The sequence below is a fragment of the Centruroides sculpturatus genome, unplaced genomic scaffold (genome assembly GCF_000671375.1).
Source record: "Centruroides sculpturatus isolate CEXI.00-Female unplaced genomic scaffold, Cexi_2.0 scaffold76, whole genome shotgun sequence".
Taxonomy (NCBI): domain Eukaryota; kingdom Metazoa; phylum Arthropoda; class Arachnida; order Scorpiones; family Buthidae; genus Centruroides; species Centruroides sculpturatus.
The window spans coordinates 747,292-760,093 of record NW_019384451.1 but is presented as its reverse complement, the minus strand read 5'-3'; the positions used below and the strand labels follow the sequence as shown (position 1 = coordinate 760,093).

Genomic DNA, 12,802 nt, shown 5'->3' with positions numbered 1-12,802 from the left:
TTCTCTAATTAGTCTGGAAACGGGGGACCTAATTCTTGCATTCTGTGAAAACGGGTAAGATTGACTATAATGTAATTATCTTAATCTTCACTATCGTTACTTTTTGCCCACAAATAAAAACCCAGCGAAGCGGGTCCTTGCAGCCAGATTCTAGATTACTTAGAAAAACAGTCTTTTATATATAAAGAAAAACTATTACATACAAATAATAACCCAGCGAAGCGGGTCCTTGCAGCTAGTAAAATATAAAAAAGATAATTACCTTTTTCTTCTAAAACAAATGCTTCTCCTAATTCATTATTAAATATTAAATCATCACTAGAAGAAACATCCATAAAATGCCATTCTTCTTTTAACACTTGATATCCGATATAAAATCTATTATTTTTTTTCAAACTGTATTGTAATATAGTTTTGATTTCTAGCATTCCCGATATCATGTTGCAATAGCAGATGTGAGGATCCGAATTCGGACTTTTCGTGTGTTTATATCATTTCACATCTTAGCTATACTTTCATTCAATAACTGTGAACTTTTACACCGGGGAGCTAAACACGTCGCGTTATTAACGCGACGTGTTTTAACTTACACTGCGCGTGTTTTTGTTTATAGTGTAAAAGTGTGCTAAATTAGAATTCACCGCAAAGGAAGACAGGATAAAGTAACAAAAGTTGATATAATTTTCCAATTAAGCTATTTCGCGTCTTTATACAGATTCTATTTCGGGAGATTCCAACTTCACGGTACAAACAGTAGCATGCGAAATTACAGCGATAATAATAGTTCGCTGTATCCAAAGCACGTGTACAATACAGATCCCGACCGCGACAATATAACCCGGAACCTTAAATACTAACTTAACACTAATAGCAGAAAAAGGGATAGAATTAAGAAGACAGAAAAAATGGTAGATAAGATAGAAATAGGGATATCTGGGGTTTTGTCCCTTTTTTCGGCTTGTTTCTTTATGCATACTGTTCGGTGGGATAAAACACGTCCTTTTCCTATAACTGGCCAGTTCTCTTCTTCAATAATTAAGATTTTTCCTTCCACAGTCGTCAATACGACCTTAAAACAGGAACTTTTTTCTGAACTTATTTTTGAACTATCCGGTCATTGAAAATACACCTCGTCCGTACACTCTGCAGTCCGGTTTAAAAATGACCTGCTACATCATTTCTCTTTTTTCTCCGGCTCCTGTTTACACCTTTGCTCCTCAAATTTCTAAAAACTGCTCTTCCTACCCAAGGGACAGGGAATAGATAAGAAAGTTCTAGAAGAAAATAGAACAATAGAACTAAAAGTAGAAAGAAGAAACGAAACTAAACTAAAATTAATATTTACATAAATATAGCGTACCGCCACAATAGTTTAGTGCAGTGTTTCCCAATTTTTTTTGTGCTATGCCCCACCTAAGCCTTTCTAAAATTCTTATGTCTCCCTAACATATACAGCGGCTATACGGTTAACTTAAACTCTGGAAAGTCCATTTTCGAATTGCCCTCCTTAGCAATCCAATTGCCCCTTGTGGGGCGTGGACCCCACGTTGGGAAACACTGGTTTGTGGCTAGTGTGACACGAGATAGCGTAGATTACGTTTGTGTTTTTGGAGAGTGTTGAGTTAAATTAAAATAAAAACAATGTCGACAAAAAAGTTTAGTAATGTAATATGGAAATATTTTACGATAGTAAATGACGAATGTGCTATGCTACCTATCTTTAAAATTTCATATAAGTAATGAAATTCATTAAGATAAAAGATCCGCTAAAAAGTAACGGATACGGATACGGATACGGATTTTTTTTTCCCCCTCGGATATCCGCGGATACGGATATCCGGCACATCACTAATAACGACGCTTTCTCAGCACCTTTTTACCTAATATCTCCGTTTCAACAATCCAACATGAAAAACAGACAACAAAGTGAGGCAGTTTTGGGATTTCATACAAGGTATTTATCGACACGCGCAACCTATGTAAACTCTCTCTCTCAAATCGGAAAAACAAAACGTAATATCCTAATATCTAATACCTATCGTAGAAATGTATCTAACAGCAGCCCGAATGAATAGCTTATCGTTAACCATTAAACAGTTGTTACGTTAAAATGTCTCTGAGTAAATCACTTCCGGTGCGCTGTCTCTCCTTCTATCTCGACTCTGATTGCTCTGTTACGCGACCGCTCGCGTGACCTAAATAACGCGGCTTCCGTGTCCGCTGAGACGCGGTGGTGTCATCCTGACAGGGCACCAAAGAGGTGCCGACCCTTCGGTCACAGTGGTGTCAGAGCGGGATCCGATTTACTTATAAAATAACTAAATAGGGGAAAAGATGGAAACCCCGGAAGAAGGACCATCGCGCGGAGCAGAAGGACAAGCGCGTGGAGAGACAGCCGGAAGTTCCGCGGGGGGCGGACTAGGAGGATTAGGGGCCCTTGTTCCTTTGATACCCCTCCTTTGCTGGAGAAACAGATGGACTTAAGGTTACAGATTATCTAGCAGCCATAGATGAGATAGCTAAACTGACTAATTGGACTAAAGGCCAATGCTTAAGCGTAGCGAAACTAAAATTAACGGGGATAGCCCGAGATTACGCATGGAAGGATGAAAAAAATGAAAGCAGCGGACACATACGATGAATTTAAGAAACTTATGATAAAGCGATTCGAGAGGATTCCATACTCCTTAAGGTTTCAGAAATTTCACGCTTGTGTGCAAGCACGTGATGAAGACGTTCAAACATACGCCGTGCGCTTGCAAACTTTAGCCTCCGAAACTGTTATAGAACACAAAAGTGAGGACCCTGGAGAAGCAGCAATCATAAAACGATGTCAACAAAAAGAAGCAGATGAACGATTGAGGGTACAATTTCTTAGCGGGCTAAATGATCGCTTAAAAAGACCGGTAATGTCGAGGGAACCGGACACATTTGATAAGGCAGTACGCGTTGCTATCAGCGAAGAAACTATCGAGAAGTTTACAGGAAGATCCCGAGGGATAGTCCGAACTATAAACAATCCCAATGATAATAAGGAAGAAGCTAGTGTTATAGACCAAAATCAATTAGAAGCAACCTTAGCAAAAAATCCAAGAACAAATAACACAATTGGGAACTTCAGAACGTGGTCGAGGAATTCCGCGACGTAGACCTTCAACATTTTGGCGTCCTAGAAATTATCAAGATTCACGACCACAATATCTGTCTCGGGGAAGACTGGGCGACGACTCCCGAGGGTCCCGAGAGTCAAAAATAAGCGAGGTTCGCGAATACAGATCAACAAGAATCTATATATGCCCCTCGATATAACACGGGGAATGTATCTAATATACCTAGAGGCCGAGGAAATGCCCGAATGCGAACAAATACATCTAACCGACCGGGATATGGACGAATTAATAAAGTAAATTAGAGGAAACTTAGAAGGGAGCCCTTCAGGGACCCGGCTGACCCCCCTCGTTACTCTCGAACCTATAGAGAGAATAATCGGGTTCGTTATCCGATCGTAACGGACACTCCTCCAGAGAGAAGGGAGGTACCTTTTATATATCAACATCGAGGAAGAATTAAGTCATTAATAAGTAAAATTCAATAATAATAAAAGGTAAAAAAAGAAAAAAAAACAACCAGTACAGCCAGTTCCGTTTAACGGATATGGAAAGACAGGCGCTCTGCACTTGCCTGCGATGATCAAACCAAAAATTACTAGACGATGTAGAATAAAAAGCTAATCGACGAACGCGCATCAAATGTGTAATTAAAATGCATTGAAATTCGAAAGAAGCTTGCTGTGGAGATTCCTGAAGTGCTGCGGCCATGACAGTCCACATAAGTAAAGATTAACCGTTTTTTGTTGTAATGTTGGATCTAAGTCTATCCTGCATGTTGATAATTTTAGCATTTTCTATCTTTAAGATCCGGGGATTTCTTTGGAATAGAGAATTCTCGATGTCTATTAGTTTTTTTAAGTTATTAATAGAATATACTAACTTTCTGGTCTTCCTTATGGCTCTGTTTATGCATAACCACTTGACTTTATTAAGAATAAACTGGTTTTATTAATTAAATTTATGTAGAATGGAAAACAACAGAAAGATGCAAAGTCACCAAAATATGTTTTTCCTTTCGGAACTATGTTTAATAAAAACAAAGATACTGTTCAAGGTAAATTTTCATTAAACGTTCATTACTATAATTATTATTATTTCGAACTATAATTACTATTATTATTATTATTTCGAACTATAATTACTTTTGATTATTCTACCGAAGAATTATGGGAAACATCCCAGATTCCATAAGCATATTTTAAACAATATATGCGTTATGTGACCCGAGAACGAATCCGGGCAACTCCGGGATTTTTTCATGAGCTGTTAGTATGTCGGGGCCTCAATCCATACCACTCGGTCGTTTCCATCATGGTCTTGGCCGAACTCACGACGGATACGAAAATATGCCCCATTAGAGTCCCATGGAGAGGAAAGAGTGAAGCCTGACCTCAAGATTTGAAAATATTACAAAAGAAAAATCTGAATTCGATTCTGCTCCTCATAAATTTCTATAAGTACTTCGAGTAGAAGATTCTTTTCGATTCTCATTCATATTAGTTAATTCATTGTCTATTACAGTGTTTCCCAAAATTTTCAGACTACTGTCCTCTTTTGCTCCACGTATTTCTTATATACAGTATATATTTTTTGCTCAAAATGAATTTTTGTCCCTCTGTTTCCCTTAGTTTCCTGCTTCTTCTTGAATCTTCTACCGTCCTCAAAGAAGCGGTAGCGCCCACTTTGGGAATTACTGATCTATCAGATCTTTGCCTGAACCAGTTATAGGTTTGGTTTTATTTTCGCCATTGCAACTCTTATGTCATTTGTCACGTCTAATCTGTTTCGGGATTTTGTTCTAATAGCAAGTAGTGTGGAAAAATCCGTCTCACACTCATAGGTGCTTGCGAATAGCATCATCACTCTTAGAGCCATCTTTGCAACATCAGGATAGGATTGTCATTTTAATCCAAAAATCACTAGAGCGGACACATTTTACGGACTTATCAAATCAGTAAACTATTCTTGAATTAAATTGTCCTCCGAAGATAGATCACTAATGGAGAAGTACCTACAGGTTGTTGATAAATCGATAGTATTTTTTAAATTCTTGTAGGTCAGGAAAATAATGAGAAAGTTCTTCGCTAAGAATTGATACACGTTGCTTCATCACCTCAAGGATATCGTCAACGACGTTAAGCTCATTTTCATCAATATATGTGTTTAGCTATGGAAATGGGGCAAAGTTCTTTATTAACTTTGCCCCATTTCCACAGCTAAACTGGTTGCATGCCATAGTTCGAGCTTTATTTTGAAAGCTGTCAATTTTTCATGACAATGGAGCACTGAGATCTCTTTTCCTTGCAGTACCAGATTGATGGAATTCACGGATTCAAATATGTCTACCAAAAATGACGGGACAAAGAAAACGGACATTAGAGAATTTTGCGTTTATGTCTGGTTTAGCGTAAAATTATTGCATTTCTTCAAGTAGTATGAAAACTCTCTTCAAAACTTTTCTTTTGGAAAGTCACCTCACGTGGGAGTGCAACAAGAGTGTTTCAAATTTGAAACCACTTTCTTTGCATAACTCAGAAAACAAACGAGAGTCAGATAACAAACCAGATTTTCTGATTAGCTCTAAGTTTAGCTCTTAGTTTTTAAGAATTTACACGTCGGCTTTTTTAACTCTTTCCGCCCAGTTTTTTTTTATATTTAATTCTTTTCACCCTGTGGAAACTAAGATGACCTCTTTTTAGCAAGCTCATGGGTTTGGCCAGGCCCACAATGGGGCGGCCGGGTGGTAAGGGACGGGGCCGATGTATCCGATCGGACCATCTGCAAAAAATTCCCGAGGATTCCAGATTCCCGGGTCCTCCAGAGCAGTAGGTTGCCGTCTTGACCGCTAGGCCATCCGGGCGTCTGACACGCCGGCTGTTGAAAATCTGAGAGATAGATAGTAACTGAAACGTCTCAGATTGTTGACGCTTCACAATATGTGAAAGATTTCTGGAAACAGTAGGCCTAAACCTACGACGCACACGCTACTGGATTCAAGAAGCAGTATGCCTAAATCACTATACCAAGTCTCAGAGGAACTAAATTGGATTCCTCCACGGGACAGCAACCAGTGGCAACAATCGCAAATAGCACAAAATTTCATTTAAGTGACTCCTTCACGGTTTCCCGGAGACCGGGGATCCTAGTTTGAGAACCGCAGATCTAAATAAAGGAAACTTCTGAAAGTCGTGGCATAAGAATACTGGAAGCAGATTTGACAGAAAGACTCAATGTGTGAATAAAGTGCACATTACACAGACTACAAATACAAGAAATTTTGGATGAAGCAATGTCACCATGTTAATAAATGGGAAAAATAAGCATCATCACAGAAAAAGGCTTTGAGCTCAAAACTTCTTGTATTTGTAGTCTGTGTAATGTGCACTTTATTCACATGTTGAGTCTTACTGTCAAATCCGCTTCCAGTATTATTATGCCACAACTTTTCAAAAGTTTCCTTTATTTACATGCTTTTGCTGGACTTTACTTTTTCAACCTGGTTTCACTAGTTTTTTATGGAATAATTTTTGTGTTTTGATAATTGAAATAGTGACTCGTAGCCGAAATCATACATAGTACTTCAGCATTAGTTTTTATTGTAAAACGTAAAATTAATAAATTTTAAATGCTCACTAATAAACAAGTGAAAACCCCTGAACACTAATTCGCGCCTCACCAACGGCCACGTGGGGTTTTCTTCAAGTGTATTACACTTAAATCTTGTGGCCGCCAGCGCCAGAGATCCTGAACACTGACTGGCAACACTTGCCAAGATCACGAACTCTGTCTGGCAACACTTGCCAACAAGAGTGGCTGGCAACGTCAGAAAAAAAAAGGCGCGAAAGTTCGTTGGATTTTGTCCGGGTGTTGCCCGANGACTAAAATCCCCTTTTATTTCAAAATTTCGTCCAATCATCGTCCAGTAACTCTTTCGTGAGAACGGATGAGAGGGGGATGAATGAGGGGTAACCATTTCCCATCTGAGCGAGATTTTTAACCAGATACGGGAAAAACAGAGGATGTTCTCTTCGAATGAAAGGAAATGACATTTGTCATCTATTTTTCCCATGTCTAAAACACTAGTTTTTTCACACAAAATGAAGTAATATTTTGTCGATATTTTAAACATATTAATAAAAATTCAACAAATTAGACCCAGGGCCTTTTGGATCTCACATAATTGTTAAACAGAATAATGTAAAAGGTTAACAACATAGTGTCGGGAATTAAGCTACCAGATAAACAAGAGAAAAGTTAATGTTACATGTAAGTATGTAAATGAGGGGAGTGTCTCACTTAGAAATTGTGACATCACCTCACACTATAAAAAGCGTACCTCCAGTGAAGACAGGAGGGTGAACTCTTGCGGATAACAAGCGTTGATGTGCTTAGTATCAGTGAATGAAAGGTGTCCAATAGGAAAATAGTCCAAGGTGATTGAAGTATTCGATTTGTGGATCGAGGATAGACAAAGTCTTGAGTTGAGAAAAAGGTTCCTAGTATAATTGAGGTGACGGTTAGGTTCTGTAGTTATAAGAAATTTTGTACCTAAGTTTAAGGTTTGATTTTGTCGGAATTCCAAGGGGAATAGTTTTAAGTTAGAATTAGATAAAGTTTTGTCGGGTTGACTGTTGATTGATTTTTAATTGAATAAATTTGTTGATTTGTTGTAAATATTGTACATAGTTATTTCTAGAACTTTATTAAACAGTTTTTATCGGTTTTTTGACTAACTTGGTCCTTAATTAACTCCGGTGCACGCAAAAAGTCCAGGCCTGGCAAAAATATACGCGAACCCATGTAAAGTACCTGTCAGGTAACAGCTGTTTCCAGTACACGGTCGTATCAAGAATTGTTGTAGAGCGAGAAGGTAAAATATAGTACTTTACAGTGTGAGAAAGGACAAGACGACACTTTTAATGTATTGTTTTGTTTGAAAAAAATTTTTTCAAAATTTTATGAGTTTATAACAGATAAAATTGAATGACATTTTCTAATTGATAAGTTTGTGAGTTGTAGATAGTTAAATAATCCATTTACTTTTTTCTCACATTATTGCAATTTAATTTATAATTTTATTTTTTTACAGATTTCAATCATTAAGTTGTGGAGAAAAATGCTTAAGTAAAGAAAATTGGGAGACTGTAAAGGCGATGGAAATTGAACGTAAAAGTCGTATGCAGTCTTAAACAAGATATTGTATGATGATATATTCAGTTTAAATTGTCCTAAATATTTTGTACATTCTGAAATTTTATTATATTGATTTTTTATGTATATTATATTTTAAACTCACATTAAAGAATTGATATGTTTAAGATGTAACCAGGATAGTAATTGTAACTAGTTATCTTTGTAAACCTGGCCGAATTTATAATGGGCATGACAAAGACCTTCTTAGGGACTCTATGGGCTCTAAAGGGAGTCTGTTTTTATGCTACATTTTTATGCAAAGAAACACTGTTATGCCATGAAGTGTTAAAATTATTTATAAATTTTACATATTTTACAGATACAAACACGTTTTCCTCTCTTGAAAAATATATCCCTTAATATGATAAACAATTTGGCAAACCCATTATGAGTTCAGCCAGACTTAGAACAGGGAAGGGTGGATGTTGAGAATGGGCTTGATACATCCAGACGGCGCATTGCCTGAAAAATTCCTGGGGTTTTGACTTGTCAGGATCAGTCCCAGGTACCCCAGAGCAGTAGGCTTACATCATATCCTCTTGGCCATCCGGCTGTCAAAACTTTATTATTATGATATATAAATAATTTTTAAATTTTACTTTAAAAAATCAACAGAATATTTATAACGAAATTATTACAAAAGTTGCTTGTAATAATTTCGTTGTGAATTAATGTGAATAATTTCGTTGTGAAGTAATGTGAAGAAATTATTACAAAAGTTGCAAAAAAATGTGAAGTAATTAATTATCCGATTCTGAGTTGTATAAGTCTTTTGATTATATTAATAGAGCTGCAGACCAAAAGTAGCGTTGATCTAAGATTATCGTTGCATTCTAGATTTTCGGGGGGGGGTTAGAGAGTCGAACACATTTCAAAAGAATTAAAATTAGAAATGTTTTCAAAAACAATAGGAAAAACTGTAAAATTTCTAAAATTTATAAGTCAACATTGTCCAAAAACGTGTTTGTTATTTATCTACAAATTGAGCTTGCTGTATCATTTATGACTTTTCTAGCTCTTTTGGAACTTGAAAACACTATCACTGAATAACCGCTACTACAATTAGTATTTTATTAGTACATAGATATTAATTTTCTGACAACTACAGTAAAACTTAATGTTTGTAACTCGAGTATTTCTTTAACTCGAAGAAAATGAAGCACTTGATAAGTATCAATGGAATAGCGTAGGAATTTAACGTCTCCAACTTGAATATTCTTAACTCGAGTTTTCTCCAAGTCGTTTTCACGGTCCTCCGACAATAATTCATGTTACTTTCAACTTTTCCTTTTCGAATTTTAATTTTCATTCTATCCAAAGTGGTCCTTGTTATCGGATTTCCATGAAATTTCAGTTACCTATACAGTACATACCGTCTAACACTCATTAGCAGACAACATTCCAATTCTCTCAACAAATCGTATCTGCAAAACTGTTAGATTCCATTAGTTACATTGAATATTTTGCTGAAAGGTGTTACACAGGCTGTTTAAAACAAAAAAAAAATAACAATCAAAGATTCTTTATTTAATTCAAGAGAAGTAAAAATACAAATCTATTCAGAATCGACATTTTTCACTCTATTGTTTTCAAATTTGAATCATCTGTTAACTCGAAGTTTTTTCTTACTCCTTTGAGTTTCGAGTTAAGAATGTTTTACTGTAATGCTGGGAAACAAATCTGGCGTTGCAATTAAAGTTTTACAAAATGTTCGTAGCATTGTGATTTATCATTGTCTGGCTCATCGTTTTTACAATTGGAGAGGTCCAAACCTAAAAAGATACATTTCTACTATAAAGNTTGATAAGTATCAATGGAATAGCGTAGGAATTTAACGTCTCCAACTTGAATATTCTTAACTCGAGTTTTCTCCAAGTCGTTTTCACGGTCCTCCGACAATAATTCATGTTACTTTCAACTTTTCCTTTTCGAATTTTAATTTTCATTCTATCCAAAGTGATCCTTGTTATCGGATTTCAATGAAATTTCGGTTACTTATACAGTACATACCGTCTAACACTCATTTGAAGACAACATTCAAGTTCTCTCAACAAATCGTATCTGCAAAACTGTTAGATTCCATTAGTTACATTGAATATTTTGCTGAAACCTAAAAAGATACATTTCTACTATAAACTTTCTGTCAAGGAAAGGTAAAAACTGATATTTTGAATTATATAAAATACAGTATTATATCATTATTGTAAATTAATATATTACAGACTGAAGTCTGGTTCGATTTACAGATACTAGAGAGGTTGAGGCGCACATTTTAAATGTGTAAACGTGTACGTGTGACGTTCGGCGCCGCTTTCCCGTAAGCCTAAAAGTTTGACGATGGTGTTTGGAATGTCGAGCGTAATTCCACCGACTATCCAAACACCATTGTCAAACTTTTAGGCTTACGGGAAAGCGGCGCCGAACGTCACACGTACACGTTTACACGTTTAAAACGTGCGCCTCAACCTCTCTATTAATTCGCTAGAGTTCGCTTCTCTTAAAAATATAGAATACTCGAGCGATATAAACGGTTCGGCGGTAGCGAATAAGAGGCGGAAGTAGTATTTGACAGTAGAGATAATAGTAAATATAAGAAAAAGTGGTAATTACCGTTGAGCACCGGGTTGAAGCTGAGTCGGGAAGTGGAAGCGCTTTCGGGGGCGTCCAAGACGGGCGTTAAGGGGCGGTTTACGGGCGTGGGCTGTTCTGGAGCGGCGGGCTGGTCTCGGACTTGGGCCCTCTTGGCGGCCACCTGTTTGGCCAGAACGGTCTTCTTCTCCGACAGAATCATGCAGCGACAGCACTGGCAAGAGCGGTAGCGGCAGTAGCGCTTGTGGCCCTTGTAAGCGTTTCTTAGGCCGTGGTTCCTGCACCTTCCGCATTTCGGGACTCGCCGGTTACTTCCGTCGTCGCTGGCCGTCCACGCCGCTGCTCCGCCGCCTTTGGCATTAACCGTGCGGCCGCCGCCGCCGTCGTCACTCTCCCGGTTATCCGACTCGATTTCTTCGCGTCTGTAGTTAAATGCGGATTAATATCTCATAAAGTGATAAATTATATTATAGAGACTGTTTTGTAAATTAATAGTTACTCATCTAAGAATCTGTCAACGCGTCCGACGTTCGCTTTCGTCCCCATTTGCGCCGTCGACTGCCGTCGCGCCGCTTCCGCCGCTCGACTTAACCGCGCCTCCGACGAAAGTGGCGCTCCTAGCGGCCTTTTCCTCCCGTCGTTACCAGATGGCGCCACGCCGTTACCGGATTTATCAAACCCGGTTTAATTTACTCCCGTTATAAAAGTGTTTTCCTATAATTCCAACGCGTAATTATCGTTTAATTAATGTTTTTCCCATTGGGCTTTGGCGTTAATTTTTTCTTTCGAAAAATTACGGTAAAAATTCCAAATTAACGAGTCGCCTGCCTTTTTAAATACTAACGCGTTATTTAAGACGGCAACATTTGCCGCGGTTTCCAATAGGGGTCGCCTCTCGCTTTATTTTCGGGTCATCGAAAAATTCGCTGGCGCCATCTGTTATCATATTTTATTAAAAAACTTTTTATATTTGAAGTATTATAAAAAGGCAAAAAGCTCGTCGCGTAATTGAGTGTAACGCTAGTTCAGTCGAGAACAAAGGAACGTGCCGACATTATTTGTCATCCGGGAAATCTGCGCGGTTCTGTTGGAAGACCGCGAACGAATATTAGCGAAAAGAGAGTTTATTTCTACGTCTAAGCCATTCGAGAGCGGCAGAGAAAGTGAAGCGTTTATACGAAACTTGCGAGTTACGTCACCCTTCTGACACCCGACCAAAATTCACGTACCATTCTTTTAGTAAGTGTAGAGTGACGAGAATTCCACGAAACTCGCTACAAATAGTATCGGCTGCGGGTTCTCCGGAATTAACCGAAAAATTTCAATACGGATAAACCGAATATCGATACGAGAAAGCATTTCATTTCGATAAATCACATTACTAATTATCGACGGACGATTAGATAAACTTTTGCGCGAGTACCGTAAAGTTATTTTGCCGGCAAAATAAAATTAAATCATTTTAACGACCGCAGATTTTAGTTTCGATAGATAATGATTGTGTTCTACCTTTATTTTTCTCCTTTCGGTTTGTTTTCTTAGTCTCCGCTTGCAATAAATATGCGGTAGAGTTAGTATTGGTGCAATCGCTTAGCGGATGAAGAATTAGAATTGAATTTTGAACCGATTGTCCTCCGCTCTAATTTACGTAAGTAAGAGTGTATTTATTAAGATACGGTATATACCAATAATTCCTATTGTTCGCTTACAAATACCTAAGTTAGACCATTTTGGTGAGCGACGTTAACCTTTCGTTAAGATGCTTCTTTTTACAACGAATTTTTTACATTAGTAACAAATGATCATTACGTAGCTGTTCCTTACAAATTATTAATCATTATTCATATATATCGTACCGCAATGATAAATTCTGTTTAATATTAATAATTTCGTGGGGTTCGTGTCTTCGA

At 37.6% G+C, this 12,802-nt stretch overlaps 1 protein-coding gene across 1 annotated transcript in view; it reads left to right on the top strand.

Moving 5' to 3' along the window:
* The window catches only part of LOC111620560 (mini-chromosome maintenance complex-binding protein-like), a 59,714-nt gene extending 50,491 nt beyond the window's left edge, over nucleotides 1–9,223 (top strand). Inside the window, exon 10 of the mRNA XM_023362499.1 lies at nucleotides 8,200–9,223. Coding sequence (XP_023218267.1) covers nucleotides 8,200–8,299 — 100 coding nt within the window. The 3' untranslated portion in view covers nucleotides 8,300–9,223. The remainder of the gene's footprint in view (nucleotides 1–8,199) is intronic.
* Nucleotides 9,224–12,802: the final 3,579 nt, after the last annotated feature.